Consider the following 16,819-nt stretch of genomic DNA (forward strand, 5'->3'; position numbering starts at 1 on the left):
TCAGGAGTAAGGTCTCCCTTAACTGCACTGCCATCTAGCAGACATGCAGTTCTCACCTCAATTTAGGTGAACAAGGTTGGAAGAGACTTCTTTACCAGCTTTTCAAATCACTCTTAGACAGTCTAAATAAGCCCAAGGCCTGAAACCTTGAAAAAGTATCTTATCCTACATCAAACACACTTGGCCAAGAGATTCCCAGGAAATGAACTGTCAGGGGCATAAACCCAGCATGAGGTGCCTGCTGCCTAGCCCCAAGACTGCACACAGCTGGGTGCATTTATGCAGAAGATAACTGGAATCATTGCAATGTGCTGCCCCTACACACGCGGCTGGAACAAGCGAGCATAATAGAAGTTTATTACACAATACACACTAAAAAAACCCAAACCACCTAACTTAAGTATGATACAAAAATCCAACTCTCTCCCTCAACAGGAATGCAATCTTAAAACCTAGGATTTACAGAACTTGGTACAAACCAAACCAAACAAGCTAGCTTGACTTCAAAATTTAGAAGCTTGCACTGAAATACAGAGACCAGGAGCACAGCAGAGCTGTCGATCACACAGCTGTAGAAAGCACTTCACAGGCACAAATGGTTACAATTCAAGTAAAGCCACAAACATTATCCCCCAGCAACAGCTAATGCAGCTGCTCTTTCAGCCAGGCACTTAGGTCTTCACAAATGCCTGTCAGCCAAAAAATATTAAAAGAGAATGTTTGTAGAAATCAAGGGTTTAGTGTGATCCTGCTTAACTACAGAAAGCATGCAGCATCACCAGAACATACTGAAAGAAAAATGAGACAACTGCTAGAAACAACAGGAGAAGTCTCAGAGCTTGGTACCTGCTTAGCCAGCACACTGTCCTCAGGACAGTCAGTTCCTTCTGCAGCCACACAGTGTTAGTGATTCTCTGCTTCTGGGCTTTTTTGTTGCTTGCTTTTGGTTGCAGAGGGGAAGGCCAGTGAGTTTGTTTGTCAGGGAGGGGCAAGGAAAGTATCTCCTGCATAGCCAGGCATTAAAAATTATGTCTGCTGGGAATCCATGACTGGTACTCATTGTAACATCTCCATTTACACAGCTTAACCTGGCTCTGAGTCCGATTTGCTACCCAAAGACTTCTAGTTCAATCATCAACGAATTGAAACATCCCTTAAAATAGCCTGAGGAAATACACCCAAGTTTCGCCAAACCTCTAGCCACCGTAACACCGGCGTAACAAACCACACTTCCAATCCCCTTCCAGCACACTCCAAACCACACCGAAATTTCTGAACAAACCCGCAAACACTGCACTCACGTCAAGGGTGGAGGCTGAGCTGGGCACTAAATGATCTCTCTTTAATACAACTCCCTCTTCCCAGAAGGGAAAAGGGATAAGAGTTATGAGTGGGGGAAAAAAAAACCAAAACCAAAACTAGAATAGCTTTAAAGAAAGAGTATCAACAGAGAGAAAAATACTGGTAACAATAAGATAATGAAATATTTGCAAATACATACAGAAAACAAATAGCAATTTCCCCTGGAGTCCAGGCTGGACTCGGTAGCAGACAGGAATGGGATTCAGAAACTGGATTTGGGAAATGGATTCAGGAGCTCACAGGTGAGGATCTAAAGCAGAAGAGAGTCTTCCTCAGACACCAGGCATAGTAAAAGAGGGTTTGACCTTTGTGATCCCTCAGGTTTATACTAAATGACATACATGGAAGGGAAGATTTTGTTGACTAGGTTTGGGTCACCTGCCCTGTTCTTTTCTCTCCACAAATGCAACCTTTTTACTCAATTCACACCTTTGAACTCAAGGCCCCTATACCGTGGCACACAAGTTTTAGCAGTGACCTTGATCTCTACAGAAGTGTAAGCAAGAGCCTTTCTACATAGCAGCGCTTAGTAGTTACTACAAACATGAGGCACCACCACCCCTAGCAGCCGACAGTCTGAAAAATGTTGCCATTAACTAGAGAAAGCAAAGCCACTTAGAGATCCCTGAAGAGAGAACTGGTTCTGTTCTAGCTCAAACCAGCACAACACACCAACTCAGACAGGCTTTGCACAGCATTGTAGAAGGGGAGTTCTAAACATTCACAACTTTTATTTACCAAGTATTATTTCCTTACAGTGTGAAAATGTCGGCAGAGAATCCAGTTAAAGCTGTGAGAAGAAAAACTTAGAGCAGAACTGGCCAGCACATATTCTGGAAGCCTCAGTTGTCACACATCATCTCTCTTGCCCAATATCACCGTTTGTGCAGCCAAACGTTTCATTACTACAGCCAAACTGATCATTGCCATTCCTGGACAGGAAACATTGTGTTCGAGTCCTGCAATGAAAACACTATGGGCAAAACAATCTTTTTGTTCAGTGCTTGAGAGCACACGCCAGGAATTCTTATTTACTTCATCAGTGTTCCAAATATTCCTTGTAACACCAGTATCACAGCAGTCACTGGAATTTCCTGAGACACCAAATAAAATAACAATAGGGAAGACCTTTCCCAAAGGTGTTTTACTATTGACAGACTTGGTTTTCCCTCAACATACACCTCAGAATAAAACAAAAGGTACAAATCATAGAATTGTTTAGGTTGGAAGGGACCTCAAACATCACCTAGTTCCAACCCCCTGCCATAGACAGGGACACCTCCTACTAGAACAGGTTGCTTGAGGCCTCATCTGACCTAGCCTTGAACACCTCCAGGGAGGGAGCAGCCACAACCTCCCTCGGCAACCTGTGCCAGTGTCTCACCAATCTCACTGGAAAGAGCTTCTTCCCAACATCCAGTTTAAATCTCTCTTCTGTCAGTTTAAACACATTACCCCTCATCCTGTCATCATAAGACCTTGGAAATAGTCCCTCTCCAGCCCTCCTGTATCCCCCTTCAGATACTGGAAGGCCACTACAAGGTCTCCTCAAAGTTTTCTCTTCTCCAGGCTGCAGAGCCCCAACTCCTGTAGCCGGTTTTCATAGCAGAGCTGCTGCAGCCCTCTGAGCATTTTTGTGGCCCTCCTCTGGACTGGCTCCAACAGTTCCATGTCCTTCTTGTGCTGGGGGCTCAAGAACTGTACACTAAGTCTAAGATACTTTTCTGGAATAAAAACAACACTGCTCAACATCTTTCAAAGTGCTGCTGCAGAACTCATCCGGTAAAATTATTTTCACAGGATTTTTAATGACTAATTGCAGAAAATAAATTCAGTTTATTTACAATGCAAAAAGGAGGGAGAGAGAAAAGGTCAGACTCCAGAGTAAAGGAAAACAGAAACGTTATAATGATTCCATTTAAAAGTTTCTCATTTCATGGGAGTAGCATCTGTTCCAGCAATTATAACCTTTGTCACAAACCCCTGAACTTGAGAATACTGACCTAGAAATTACAACACCTTCAAGGGCAGCCACACAGTTTTTTTTCCATCTTATGTTGTCAATCAAGCTTTTATATCCCCAAGTTTTCATCTCTCTGGTACACGTGCATTTAAGTGTAATAAGATATGACTCCCAGTCTGCTCACTCCATCCATCCACAAGCTTCCTTTGCACAAAAAGGTGTAAAAAACAAACAAAAGCTGTCCGCTGAGGGAAGAAACAAAACCACCAGTGAAACTACACCTCTCTTCCAACCCTCTGTGTCAGTAGAGCTCCTACTTGAAAAAACAAATGAAAAGCTGGTCTTCCCTTCTTTTCTCCCTCATCCTGAAGCTAATATTACCTCTCTAAAAATAAAGGCAAAGGAAATTTCTCTAAGGTTTTTACTTTCTTTTCAAAGGGATTCTATTATGTCTTTTAAAGTAACAATTCAACTTGAATATAAGTATAGCTTGGAACTCACCATCGTTTTACTAGTCCTGGGGTAATTGCAGAGATGAGTTAAGAGATAGGGATGCAGAAAGAGAAGAAATTCTATCTTAAGATAAAAAATACTGTGTCCTATCGTGACACAAAGCTCTAGGATTCATTTTAAGAGTTTTCAGGCCAAAATACACTATCTGGTTGTAAATGCTCCCCTTGCAGTAAGCCAGCCAAAAAGCAGGGAGGTTCAAAGCAAGCTGATTTCTTTACAATGCCCTTTACAAACACTAATCAATTTGTCTTTTCCCCCTGCACTGCTTTACTGCCTCATCCGAAGTTTCATGACAAAGCTTTCTATCACTTTTCATGATATAAGCCTGCACATCTCCTACAGCAAGAACAAAAAAAAAACCCAGTAAAATATTTACTGTAAGTTTGTATACAAAAATTGCCAAGTATTTCTAAAATTCAACACTTTCATTCCCATTGAACCACTGGAACATGCACAGACTGCAGACTCCAGTGCTTATGTATCTGTTACTGCATAATTCAGAATGGTTCAGTTTAATTTCCAAATCACTTTAGAAAACCTCCACCATCTTCTTATAAAGACTGAACAAAGCCTGGATATATGAAAGAGTTGTTCCACTACCTCTTTAGGTGCAGCTACTCTAACACAGTTGATACAATACCAATAACAAAATTAAGTCCTAACTGCCTCCACTACAGCCAAGTTAAAAACCACATGCAACTGCATACTTGGATTGTCTCATCTTTCACAAAGGACAGAAAGGAACAGCAGATCTCTGCAGCACAAAGAATAAGTCAAGATCTTTAGCATTTTGTTGGTACCTTACTTTTTTTTTTTTTAAATCAGAAGTTTGCCAGAAACCTCAAAAGCTTTGGCTCTACATCACACATAACACAGACATGACTATGACAGTGTCATTCAGACTGCAGCATTGACATTCTATCTCTTCCTGCACCATGACCTGGCCACATCTGCATTAGACAGGAGGCTGCCTAGCTTAGCCTCAGCTGTAATAATCAATGCTTCCCTTGAACAGCACAGCATAATGTTCTGGACTGAGGTTTGAATTGAGACCTGCAGCTAAAGTAGGATACCAATTGGCATGACTTGGTTGTGTTTACCAACCTGGCTCCTAGCTACTTTAAGGTGACTACCACATTTTTTACATTGTTTCACGACATCAGGAAGACAAACACAAAAAGTTACCATCCTATTCTCCCTAAATTTTGGATTTAACATCCTGAGGTGCAGAGCTTCCCCTTCCATCACACAGAGGCAGTTTTTCAGAACAATTTGAGTCTTCTGATAACAGATGACGATGTGTGAGACAGGAGGGGTTCCACCTCACCAGTGATGCTGGCTTGTTTCCAAACAACCACGGTAAAACATTGAGTTGGTAGAAGTTTTCTTAGAGGTTCTTTATTAAATTGACAGTTATGCTCACACCACAACCCTTACTGAACAAATGCAAGTGGTAATAAGATGCTGCAGGATGGGTTTAAAATGGGAAGACAGAAGATGCTTCTGATTACTACTAGACTGGGAGGAGGGGGGTGGAGATCGTCATCCCCTTCAGTCTGCAACACTGTCTCAGGCATAGTTGGTGTAATCAATTTCACTACAACTGAAGTGAATACAGTCCTGAAGTATTTCTACTAATCAGCCAATGGAATAAAATTAGCATCAAAAAGTTCCAAATCATTTAAACAGAGATTTGATACTCACATAAAGGATGTGCAGCTCTCTCAGACACTGCAGCTGCAAAGCCATCTGAAAATATCCTAGTCTCATTTGGAAATACCCTATTTCCTAGCCACTTTAAATAGCAGTCAAAACAAACACGGAGAGGGGAAAATAAAATGTGGCACAGTCGTGAGCATGACTGCAGGTTAATATGCCTTTTATTCTCTGCATGTGGTCTACAGCAGAAAGTACCCATCTGCACACTTTTCATTGCTGGTGTTAAGAACTGATCTAACCACAGTCAGTAACTGTACTCCCTGCCCCCCATGTCATTTTCACTTCCTCCTGCTCATCTAGAATTCAGAACACTTAACAATTTGTTATGATTTTTTTCATAAAGTCTGAAATTCCAGAAGTCAGAACCCCCCCACAAATGGTCAACAGAGATAGCTTCCTCAATTTAACCACTGGTGTAAGCCACAGTCACAATAGTTTTAAGGATACTGGTGATTTTTCTGCCTCTGTCAGCATTATGACACTTGTATTTAGTTCCCCTTCCATGTGACCAAAAAAAGTAAATAAACTCTACAATGACAGGATCACAGAGCCCATAAGCAATAATGTCTTGCTGTAGAACACACGAGAGAGGACACTCCTCCCCCCAAATAAAAAGCCAGAATATCCCATGACTGTAAACTAACAGGTTGCTTTTCTAGGAAAACGTTTTTCCTCTCCAGTAAGGAGGCGTTTTAAACGTGTTTCTTTTGCTTGAAAAAGAGACACAGAAAAGGCTAACCTTTTTTTTTTAATATTAAAGCAGGTTTTTACACAAGGCACTACACTTCATCAGTATAAATCTTCACACCTTTAAAGAAATTTGTTTTCTCCACATAGTAGAAGATAGTTTTTCAAGAAAATGAGGGTAGCTCAGTGAAAAGACAAACTATATAAGTGCAAATTGAGAAGATTTGTTGCCACTTTTTAAATTTACTTTTGTTGCTTAAGCCATTCAACACCCATTTACCTACTGTAGTTTCTGTACCTGCGACAACTAATTATCAGACTCAAGCATCCCAAAACAGCAACTCACATCAGCCAAGAATGTAAATTCCACATGTGGCTGCTAAAAGAAACAAAAAAAGTACCAAATCCTAGTTTGTTAGCTGTCAAATCTCTAGGGAATTAAATGTAGTCCTAACAGTATGAAGCAATGATACTACCAAGAGGGGAAAAAAATGCAAGCCACTAAGATTTAGGCAAAGGAAGATCACCCGAGCACGAAACGCTGACAAGATTGTCTAAATTTTAGGACTATCACCTGAAAAGTTGTTCACTACTAAGGGCACCTGCACAGGCAGTATGCAAACAGTGTCCTTACGCCGCGGGTCCCTGTCCCGCTCCCCTCTCCAAAGAGGTAAAATGACGTCCAAGCACTATCTTCCGAGACAAGTTTCTGTTAAAACAAGGAATTAAACTCTCCCGTCCAAGCTAATCTTGCATACGCTGCCCATTAACGGGCTGCCACTTGCCTCCAGAGCACCCGTCCCTGTTCCTCCCCGCGCTGTCAGCTGCCGGGCTCCGGGAAGCGGGCAGGGAGCTTGGGGAGGCGGCTGCCCGCTTCGGCATCGGGGCACAGTTACCTAACCCGGGGCTATCGCGTTTCAAACCCTCAGCGAACACTGCCCTCGCCTCCAAGTTCACCACCTGCCTTCCAAATCTACGGGGCGGATTTTCTTGTTGTTTAAACCTGGCGCGCTGTACCTAGAAGACAAAAGACCAACCGCGATTACAGCCGCCGCAGCCCAGACCTCTGCGGACTGCCAGGCGCGACCGCGGTGTTGCCCGCCCGGAAAGCCGCTCCCCAGCCAGGAGGACGCTGGCGGCGTCACCACACTCCGGCAGGTCGGGTTCCCCCTTCCCGGGCAGAGGCAGCTGCAGGCGGGCATGATCTCGCTTACCGCCCGCCGCAAAGCCAAGTCGCGGCTCGGGGCTACCCTCCCGGCCGCCGCTCTCCCTCTCTCCATGCCTGCACCCAGCCGCGCCTCAGCCGCCACCTGACAGTGCCGGCAGCCGTTAGCGCGGCGGGGCAGGGCTGAGGGGCGGCGGCGGACAGCACACAAAGCCGCGCCGCCGAAGGGCCCTCCAGCAAGCACCGAAACACCCCCCAGAGGCGTCGAGGCGCCCCGCCACCGACCCTGGCGCCACAGGACCGGGGTTAATTTCAGGCCTTGCTCCTGTCCCGACCCTCCCCCCACTCACCCCACCTCCGGGAGGCACCAGACCTCGGGGCACACCGGCAGAGAGAGGCGGGCAGGGGCGGAGAGCCCCATCCCTGCGCGGAGAGCGGCGGGAAATACCTGTGTCAGAGAGAGGTGGGCGGCCATGCTTCTTCCATCATGCACCGGCCGGGCCGCAGGAAGGACGCGCTGCGGCCCCGACACTCACGGCCCAACTTCAGCAACTTCCCCAGCCGGCATCGGACAAAACCCGGCACCGGATCCACGCCCGCCCGACGGCCGGAGCTGGCGTCTCCTCCGCCCGCACACAGCAGCGGGAGCCGCGCGCAAAACCGGGCGCTGGAGCGCGCTCGCCGGAGCCGGAGCCCGCCCGAGGCAGCTGCAACAAAAACCCGGAACCGGAGCCCTTGGCCTCATATGGCGGCTAACAATCCCACCCCCAGCGCCCAGCCTTCCTTTACCTTTTCTGTTAGCCCTGCTGCTGCTGGAGACTCGTCAACCATTGTGACAGATTACAGCCTCCCAGTTGAGTCATGACACAGGTAGAAGTCCCAAAACAAGAGGTGCATCAGGTCTGGGCTCAGCTGCAACAGAATCGGGCACAGGGCCCAGGAGGAAGCATGTGAGCCCAGCAGGATGTGCTGACCCAACACATCCTCCTCCTGGCTCAGCAGAAGCAAGGGGCAGCCCTGGCCCCTTGCCTCTCTCCACTCAGGAAGCTGTATGTCCTGCTCCTTTCAGGCTGTGCTGGTGGAACAATGTGGGGAGCAGCAGGTTTCCTGGGCCATGAAAGCAGAAGAAACCAGGCACAACACATGTGATAGGAGGAGCTGCGATGGGCAGCAACAGACAGAAAAGCAAGCTGGAGTGGGAGGCAAACTGCACCTCATTCTCTTAACCTGTGAGAAATAGTTTAGTATAAACTAGTTGAAGCCTGTATTTGTGTCACCACTTATTTTCCTACTTTCTCCCACTTAGGGCTCCAGCTTCACCCAGGCAAATCTCCCTCTGCCACAGGAGCCAGGGAGCAGAAAGCAGGTGTTGATCTTCCTATACTTGCTCGCACCCACACACTGGCTGTTTCAGCTGCTGTTCTGAGCTACATCATGCATCAGTCACCAGGTGTGGAGGGGGGGAAATTGTTTGTTTTTTTCTTTACCCTAAGAAGAATTAGGCACATATTTAAACTGGAAATGCACATTTGGACCAGTAAGAGAAAAATATCTAGAATCAGATTTGATTATTGGAAAGGTCTTAGAGTGTGCCTTGTTATCCTTCTTTGTTCTTAGTTCTCTATCGCTCTTCATTTTTATGTCCTCTCCAACTCAGTTTCATGCTCGTGCTCATGTTCATGCCCCACCTCTGCATCCTGTCATTCCTCAGCTGGCAGTCATTCTGAGCTGCTACTTCTCATCATTCTTATGAACATGTGGGATCCCTCCTTCCCACCTATTCCCTGAAAAGAAATTCTGCTTTACTGACCTGTTTCTCAGCTACTGTTTCAGCAAGAAGATATGAAGAGTACAAAAAGCAAGCAGAATAAAAACATTCACACTGTTCCTATACTCCCTGCCACACCTCACACTCATTTCCTCCTAACTAAAATCCCTAGAAAACAGCATTTTGTTTCTAGGATGACGTTTTCTTCTGTGATTAAAATTGGGATACCATCCCACAGTAATTCATGCCTGGAAATTAAACCAGAAGATTGTCAAAAGTGCAGCTGTGTCTCCTTGGGACAGCAATATTTGATCCCCTTAGTGTTTGGGAGGGGTGGTGGACATTCAGAGGGCTGCTCCTCTCAGCTGCTCTTATCTCACATGGGTGCCCTTTGCTCTGTCGATTGTTTTCTGTTTTGGTCTCCTCTCCCCAGGCAAGGAGAACAGCTACAGGCCTCTCAGGAGAGGGGTTACACACAGGCTGGTATCTCCTTGCTGCAAACAGAAGGAAAATGCCAAACGGGGTAATGGAACTTGGCTCTGGAGTCAGAGGCTTGATGTGCAGTGCTGTTGCAAGCAGGGTAGGCAGGCTGAGTCGGCTGCTGTTCCTTTTCTCTGCCAGATGTTGCATCAAGTGTTTCCCATCTGGTCCAGGACTAGACCCACAGCTGCAGTGAGGCTACTGAAATAAGGGTGTTGGGTCAAGGAACACAAGGGACTTGTACAGGTACTCACTTCTCCCAGCAGAGCCCTTCACGAAGGACAGCCTCACTTAGAGGACAATTAAATGTCCCCATGTCCCCACTGAGAAGAATGTGCTGTCTGAATGACTGTCTCTGAAGGCCTGACCTTCCTGAAGCCTCGGGCTTAGAAAACAAACACAAGAAACTCCACCATTTTTCTCCCTTAGCCCGTGAAGTGCACAGCATTCTGGTGATCCAGAGAGTCTTTTCATAGCGCTTTGGAGCTCTCACAAGCACTAGCAGAAGACTATGAGTTGCACTTGCTGCTTAGGAACCAGCAGGTAGTGCCAGGCATGTGGTTACACTCTATACACTTGGCTCCTCTGAGAGGTGGATGAAGATTCAAAGCACACGGTCATCAAGCATGACCACTCTGTCCAGAGTCAGAGTGCAAGAATCACTGGGTTACTGTGGCCTCTGCAAATTAAAATGAGTTCCAGTCAATCGACAGCCACACAGATCTTTGCTGTTGCTGAGTGTTCTCTGCTCCTCACAAACAAGCCCTGTCCTGGATGCCTCCAACCACCTGGGTCAACTAGTTCAGAGACTCAGACATCCCTGTAATAATCACAACAGCATGTGTTAGCCTGATGCAGCTCAGTATGCATGTAGAATGACAGATCTCAGAAGGAAATAGCTATCTGCTTCTAAGTTGGAACCAAAATATAATCTCGTGACACGGGCAAAAAATGGACTAAATGTTTCTGTAAAGAGAAAAATTAGGGGTTCTAAAATGTACCCAAACCCACTGGCAGGTTTGCAAAACAATGTCCTCCCACTTACTTTCTTGGCTTAGCCATAAGCAGCTCACTTGGGCTTGGCTAGGGTGGAAGAGCTCCTGAAACCTGGAACTGGGTGACTTAGTAAAGGTACCTATCCTCTTACTTCCTCCTGATAGAAACCCTGTTTTTTGTCTTTCCTTTGGCCTTTCACAGTGTCTCCTGTTCTGAGAATGGTGTAGATGTTGAAGAGAGAGTGGGACTGTGTACCAAGCTTTTAGGAAAGCTTGTTAAGAACACAAGAAAATCAAGAGGTTGATGAACTATGTAAAAAAAATTAAGTTTCATTTTAGAACTGCTCACATTCAAGGTGAATTCTTCTGCAGGAAATGTGTTTGTCTGCAATCTGCTCTCTAACAACTGCTACATGTGAATCTATTTGCTTTTGATGCCAAAGTGCCATAGAGAGCAGTTATTGGCATGCCATTATTTGCAAGTATGAAAGGATTTCCTAAGTACTGACATTCTGACAAATGGGTACCAGACCTTGCTATTCTTTATTGTTTCTTTAAAAGAACAAAGCACAAGATTAAGTCTACATTAGACAAACAAGTGACTACTAACACATTAAACCAGCCACCTGCCTTGTGAAGAACAGGGCTTGCACCAGTGCAGCTGCAATACAGCAGCACAACTGCTTCAGTGCAAATCCCCATTATAAGATAGTCAAAAGGGTATAAAGTAACTTTCTGTACTTGAGTTTGAAACCTATGCTGCAGCAAGTCGACACAGAAAGGCCTTACACGAGTCAGAATCAGACATTAATGACCTCTGTGCTTTATAAATCCCTTATGATGACCAAAGATCTTTGTCAGTGAAGCTAATAACACTTTAATCCTATTGAATGGTCTCCCTGGAAATACCTTCTTAAGCGTCCATCCCTTCTTTCGTTACAGCAGTGTTTACATGATGGATCAGCACACAGGAAGCCCATTCCTCCTCTCCAAAACAACAGGCATTTAGTGTGACTCGTTCTGCTCGTTGGAGGAAAAGGATCATTACCGTGCATGAAGGCGCAGGAGGCTGACTAGAGCAATGACTCACTGCTGCCTGCTGCGTACCTGAGCGTGAAACGAGGTACCCAGCTTTTGAGAACTTCGGCGCAAAGCAAGTAAGTAGCGCCCAGTACTACATACTGAACCATTTGGAGTTTTCCTGAATCATATAGAAGAATACACAAAATCCTAGCAGAAGCTAACTCCTGTTCTATGACCAAAGAATTAAATGCAAGGGAACCAGCTCACAGGCAGAGACTGTCTTAGCTTGCACAGCTTTCAGAAAGCCAAGCAACACCCATGCTGCTGACACACAGCAGCATCTTCCCACACTTAAGAGCATGGAGACAAGGAAGATCATCATACAAAACTCTGATGACATTTTGGACAGAAGGCACCTTTTGTCAGAAATCTCAGAGTACTTTCCAGGACTAGTGACACAAGTTGTTTTAGGAAGTCCCTGCTGCAGGCATGCCTTCATCTAGAAATACACCCTAGGCTATGATTTGTGTGCTCTGATATGCAGCTGCAGGTTTTTTAGCCATGGGGTTACTGATTAGGCTGGTATGTTCTAAGGGCACGAGAGACCAGTATGATAATATAGCCTGACCCTTCTTCAGCAGGTCTTCCACAGAGCTCTGGTAACATTTTGCATCAAACCTGCAGTGTGTGAGTTCTACAGTGTATCTCCTAGGAGGATGTCCAGTATGTACATTGAGCATTGCAGAAATTGTACAGCAATAAAGCCACTCACTTGTCTCGTGTTTACAAACCTCATGGTGGTTTGTAAACTTTCAAAATTACATCTGCCTTGAAAGTGTTTTAAAGTGGGTTGTTGGGTGATCCTTCCCCTTTACTCTGCTCTGGTGAGTCCCCACCTTGAATGCTGTGGCCAGTTCTAGTCTCTGCATCATAAGAAGAACATGGAACTGTTGGAGCAAGTACAGAGGAGGGCCATGAGGATGCTCCAGAGCCTGGAACACCTCCGCTACAAGGATAGGGTGAAGGAGCTGGGCTTGTTCAGACGGGAGAAGAGAAGACTCTGGGGGGACCTTAAAACTACCTTCCAGTACCTGAAGGGATCCTGCAGAAAGGCTGGAGAAGAACTCTTCATGAGGGTGTCTAGAGACAGGACAAGCGGGAATGGTTTGAAGATGAGGGAGAGCAGGGTTAGACTGGATCTTAGGAAGAAGTTCTTCAGTACAAGGGTGATGAGACTCTGGAATAGGCCATCCAGGGCGGTTGTGGCTGCCTCCTGCCTGAGAGTGCTCAAGACCAGGTTGGATGAGGCCTTGAGCAGCTGAATCTAGTTGAGAGGTATGCGTGCCTATGGTGGGGAGGTTGGGGTAGATGATTTCTGAGGTTCTTTACAACCAGAGCCATTCTAGGATTCTACGATCAAATATATACAAAACTGTAGCAGTATTAAGGCAGCACAAACTAAGATATTAAAGGTACCTTTGCATATTTCTTAATATGAAATTTTCTCTTCAGAAATACCTTAATATATTTTAATATACTGAAATTAATTTCTTGAATATATTTCAATATAATGAATTTAATTTCTTCAGCTGGCAGTCTTACAACATGCAGAAACAGAGTACAGCATGGAATAATTGAACCTCCTTGGCTTTTTAAGATGATGTCATTGATATTGCAAGTATTCAGAATCCCAAAGGGCAAAACTAATTTTGAACTGTAACAATCACAGGATCACAGGATATTAGGAGTTGGAAGGGACCCAAGGAGATCATCGAGTCCAACCCCCCTGCCAGAGCAGGACCATACAATCTAGCTCAGGTTACAGAGGAATGCATCCAGACAGGCCTTGATAGTCCCCAGAGAAAGAGACCCACAACCTCTGTGGGGAGCCTGTGCCAGTGCTCTGTGACCCTTACAGTCAAGAAGTTCCCCCCTGTGTAGAGGTTGAACCTCCTGTGCTGCAGCTTCCATCCATTGCTCCTTGTCCTATCCCAGGAAGCAAGTGAGCAGAGCCTGCCCCCCCACCTCCTGACCCCCATGCCTCAGATATTTATAAACATTTATTAAATCCCCTCTCAGTCTTCTCTTCTCCAGACTAAAAAGCCCCTCTAAAAAATATCCTGGATTGCAGCACAAGAAGAGTGGTCAGCAGATTGAGGGAGGTGTTTCTTTCAGAAAGGAAAATCTTAACCTTTTTAAAGAGCTGGGCATGTTACAGTTGGCAGTAACCTGAATAAGGCCCAAGTGAACCTCTTCAAAGCACTTAGGCTAGATGGAAGATCTGGCAAGTTTAAAATGCAGCACTACATACCCACCTAAAAACATACACAATTTATCTTTTCAGCAAGAATGTAAGTATATTTTCTCCAACTAATTCACATGACCCAATTTCATGGGGCTAGACTTCAAGAATTAGAGAAAACGTAGATATGTACAAGAAATCAGCCTGAGCTCTTCATAATCTAGATGGATGACACAAGCAGAGTGGCATTTTTCACACAGGAATTTAATTTTTAATTCAAGATCATATCTGAAACCCAGAAAAATCTTCAACAGACACTAATGTGACATGATGTCCAGCCAATAGAGCAGTAGGATATTTAGCTCTTCCTTGTACAGCTTAATGTGGGCTCTGACAGAAATAGAACAAGAGATACCACTGCTGAAGCAGCAACAGACTTCATTATAAATTAAACACATCAATATTGTAATGTGTATTGTAAATTCAACCAAAATGACAGTTGAAAACTAATATGTTTACAAAACAGCATGCAGAAAGGCTTCTACCAAGCAATTCTTCTGCTCCCTTTTTCCTTGGGCATGTTGTCTGTACTCTAAATCCAGAGACTGCCTGGCTCACCTTTCTGAAACAAATTTATTATGCTTTAAGGAAACAAAACCTATTCCCAGCATTCCCCTGACCTAGAACTAATTTACTCTGCACTTCACTCAGATTATTAATTAATTTCAGAATTGTAATATATATGAAGCAGATAGGCAGAAAAGCATGTTAGAGACAGTTGGAATTTTTTTCTTCTCATTAAATGGTTTGTCCTTAAGACAAAGTTGTGGCTACTTTTATGGCATTACTGTAAGTGCTGATCCTAGCAAGTGTTTCTTCTTGAGACTTTTCCTTTTTTTGTCCTCCAGATTCTTTTTCTTTCCTCACATATTCTTACCTTCTTCTCAAATTTCTTTTGTTTTCTTTTAGTCTTAATTATAATCATAATAATGTCCAAATGGTTTGGAACTTATGAGAATATAATGAGTGATGGATAATGTTGGCAATCAGACAAAAACTCCCTAACTCTCCCATATCACAGTAACCTATTACCTGCAATGCTGTCTTCAACCTGAATGACAGCCACTAACAGAGCAGGTGCTGAGGAAGCTGGTGGAGGTCATTGCCAGGCCACTCACCACTGTCTTTGGTAAGTCATGGTGGACAGCAGAGGTGCCTGGGGACTGCAGGAAGGCAAATGTCAATCCAGTCTTCAGAAAGGGTAAGAAGGAGAAGCCAGTTAATGGAACAACTTACCCTCGGTGCTGTCCTGAGGCATATCAAGGACAAGAGGATCATTAGGAGCAGTCACCATGGTTTTACCAAGGGGAAGTCAGGTTTAACCAACCTGATAGCCTTTGATAAAGACATAACCAGGGAGATAGACTATGTGGATGTGATTTATCCTGGTATCAGTAAAGTGTTTGGCACCGTCTCCCACAACATTCTCCGAGCTAAACTGAGGCAGTGTGGTCTGGATGATCACATAGTGAAGTGGATGTGAACTGGTCGAAGGGAAGAAGTCAGAGAACTGTGGTCAGTGGGATGTAGTTGGAGGTGTCTATCTAGTGGAGTCCCTCAGAACTCAATACTGGGACAAGAAGTATTAAGTAAATTCATTAGTGACCTGGATGAGGGAACAGAGGGCACTGTCAGCAAGTTTGCCGATAACACAAAGATGGGTGGAGTGGCTGCCACACAGGAGGGTTGTGCTGCCACTCAGAGAGATCTAGTCTGGAGAGCTGGACCAGGAGAAGTGGAATGAAATTCAACAAGGGCAAAGGGAGAGTCTTGCACCTGGAAAAGAACAACCCCATGGACCAGTATAGGTTGGGGACTGACCTGTTGGGAGTGGTGCAGTAAAGGAGAAAAGGACCTGAGTATCCTAGTGGATGGGAGGTTGACCATGAGCTAGCAATGTGTTCTGGTGGCCAAGAAGGCCAATGCCATTCTGGGGTATTAGAAGGGATGTAGTTAGTAGGTCAGGATAAGTTCTCCTCCTCCTTTACTCTGCCCTGGTGAGGCCACATCTGGAATACTGTGTCCAGTTTTGGGCCCTTCAGTTTAAGAAGAAACTCAGGGAACTGCTTGAAAGAGTCCACTGCAGAACCACAAAAATGATTAAGGAGGTGGGACGTCTTCCTTACAAGGAGAGCCTGAGGGAGCTGGGGCTCTGCTGCTTGGAGAAGAAGAGCCCGAGAGGTGACTTCATTCATGTTTATAAAGATGTAAGGGTGAGTGCCTGGCTGGAGCCAGGCTCTGCTCGGTGATGCCCAATGACAGGACAAGAGGCAATGGTGGAAGCTGAGGCATAGGAAGTTTCATGGAAACATGAGGAAAAGTGTTTTTTTATTAAGAGTGTGACAGAACATTGGAACAGCCTGCCCAGGGGGGTTGTAGAGTCTCCTTCTCTAGAGATATTAAAAAAACTCACCTGGATGTGTTCCTCTGTGATCTGGTCTAAGTGATCCTGCTCTGGGCAGGGGGGGTTGAACTGGATGACCTTTCAAGGTCACTTCCAGCTCCTAACATTCTGTGATTCTGTGAAAATAGTTAAAACTCACATTTGAATTCATCTTTATTCAGGACAAATCAATAGTCACATTTGATTTTCTATCAGTAGTTAAAAACTTTCCTGAATTGAAATCACATTACTCTTGATCACAGAAATAACCTCTCATGCATGTGAACTATGGTGACAAGGCCACTGTGGATGGAACAGAGATCCCTGCTGACTTACAGTGCTGTAAATGCTAAAGGTACAGTGAGGGCATGAGCTAAGAGTCTCAGCAATAGTAGAAAAGCAATCACATTCAAAAAGGTGTTCATTATTTTGCTCTCAAGAGTAGACAAGGACAGAGAT

General features: G+C 44.9%; 2 protein-coding genes across 8 annotated transcripts in view; one reads left to right on the top strand and one right to left on the bottom strand.

The window, feature by feature from the left end:
- The window catches only part of EPS15 (epidermal growth factor receptor pathway substrate 15), an 88,504-nt gene that overhangs the window by 53,420 nt on the left and 18,265 nt on the right, over positions 1-16,819 (bottom strand). For 2 of the 4 annotated variants that reach the window (XM_064147352.1, XM_064147355.1), the window contains exon 1: positions 8,199-8,255. The exons of 1 other annotated variant lie outside the window; for it this stretch is intronic. In XM_064147352.1, the coding sequence (XP_064003422.1) occupies positions 8,199-8,240 (42 nt within the window). In that variant the 5' untranslated portion in view covers positions 8,241-8,255. Of the gene's footprint in view, positions 1-7,857; positions 7,979-8,198; positions 8,256-16,819 lie in introns of those variants that run through there. One more of the 4 variants, XM_064147354.1, reaches the window with a different exon arrangement.
- LOC135177421 (uncharacterized) lies at positions 7,489-9,715 on the top strand. Of its 4 annotated transcripts, none has more exons than XR_010303057.1 (3): positions 7,489-8,309; positions 8,479-8,638; positions 8,716-9,715. XR_010303057.1 is itself a non-coding variant. In XM_064147365.1 (3 exons), the coding sequence occupies exons 1-3, from the start codon at positions 7,897-7,899 to the stop codon at positions 9,024-9,026; spliced, it is 837 nt and encodes a 278-aa protein (XP_064003435.1). In that variant the 5' UTR covers positions 7,498-7,896; the 3' UTR covers positions 9,027-9,715. The 4 variants fall into 4 exon arrangements, 2 of the variants coding, with proteins under 2 accessions (XP_064003436.1, XP_064003435.1); XR_010303056.1 differs by having other exon boundaries at positions 7,489-8,279; XM_064147365.1 differs by having other exon boundaries at positions 7,498-8,262.

This window comes from Pogoniulus pusillus, chromosome 8 (genome assembly GCF_015220805.1).
Source record: "Pogoniulus pusillus isolate bPogPus1 chromosome 8, bPogPus1.pri, whole genome shotgun sequence".
Classification (NCBI taxonomy): Eukaryota; Metazoa; Chordata; class Aves; order Piciformes; family Lybiidae; genus Pogoniulus; species Pogoniulus pusillus.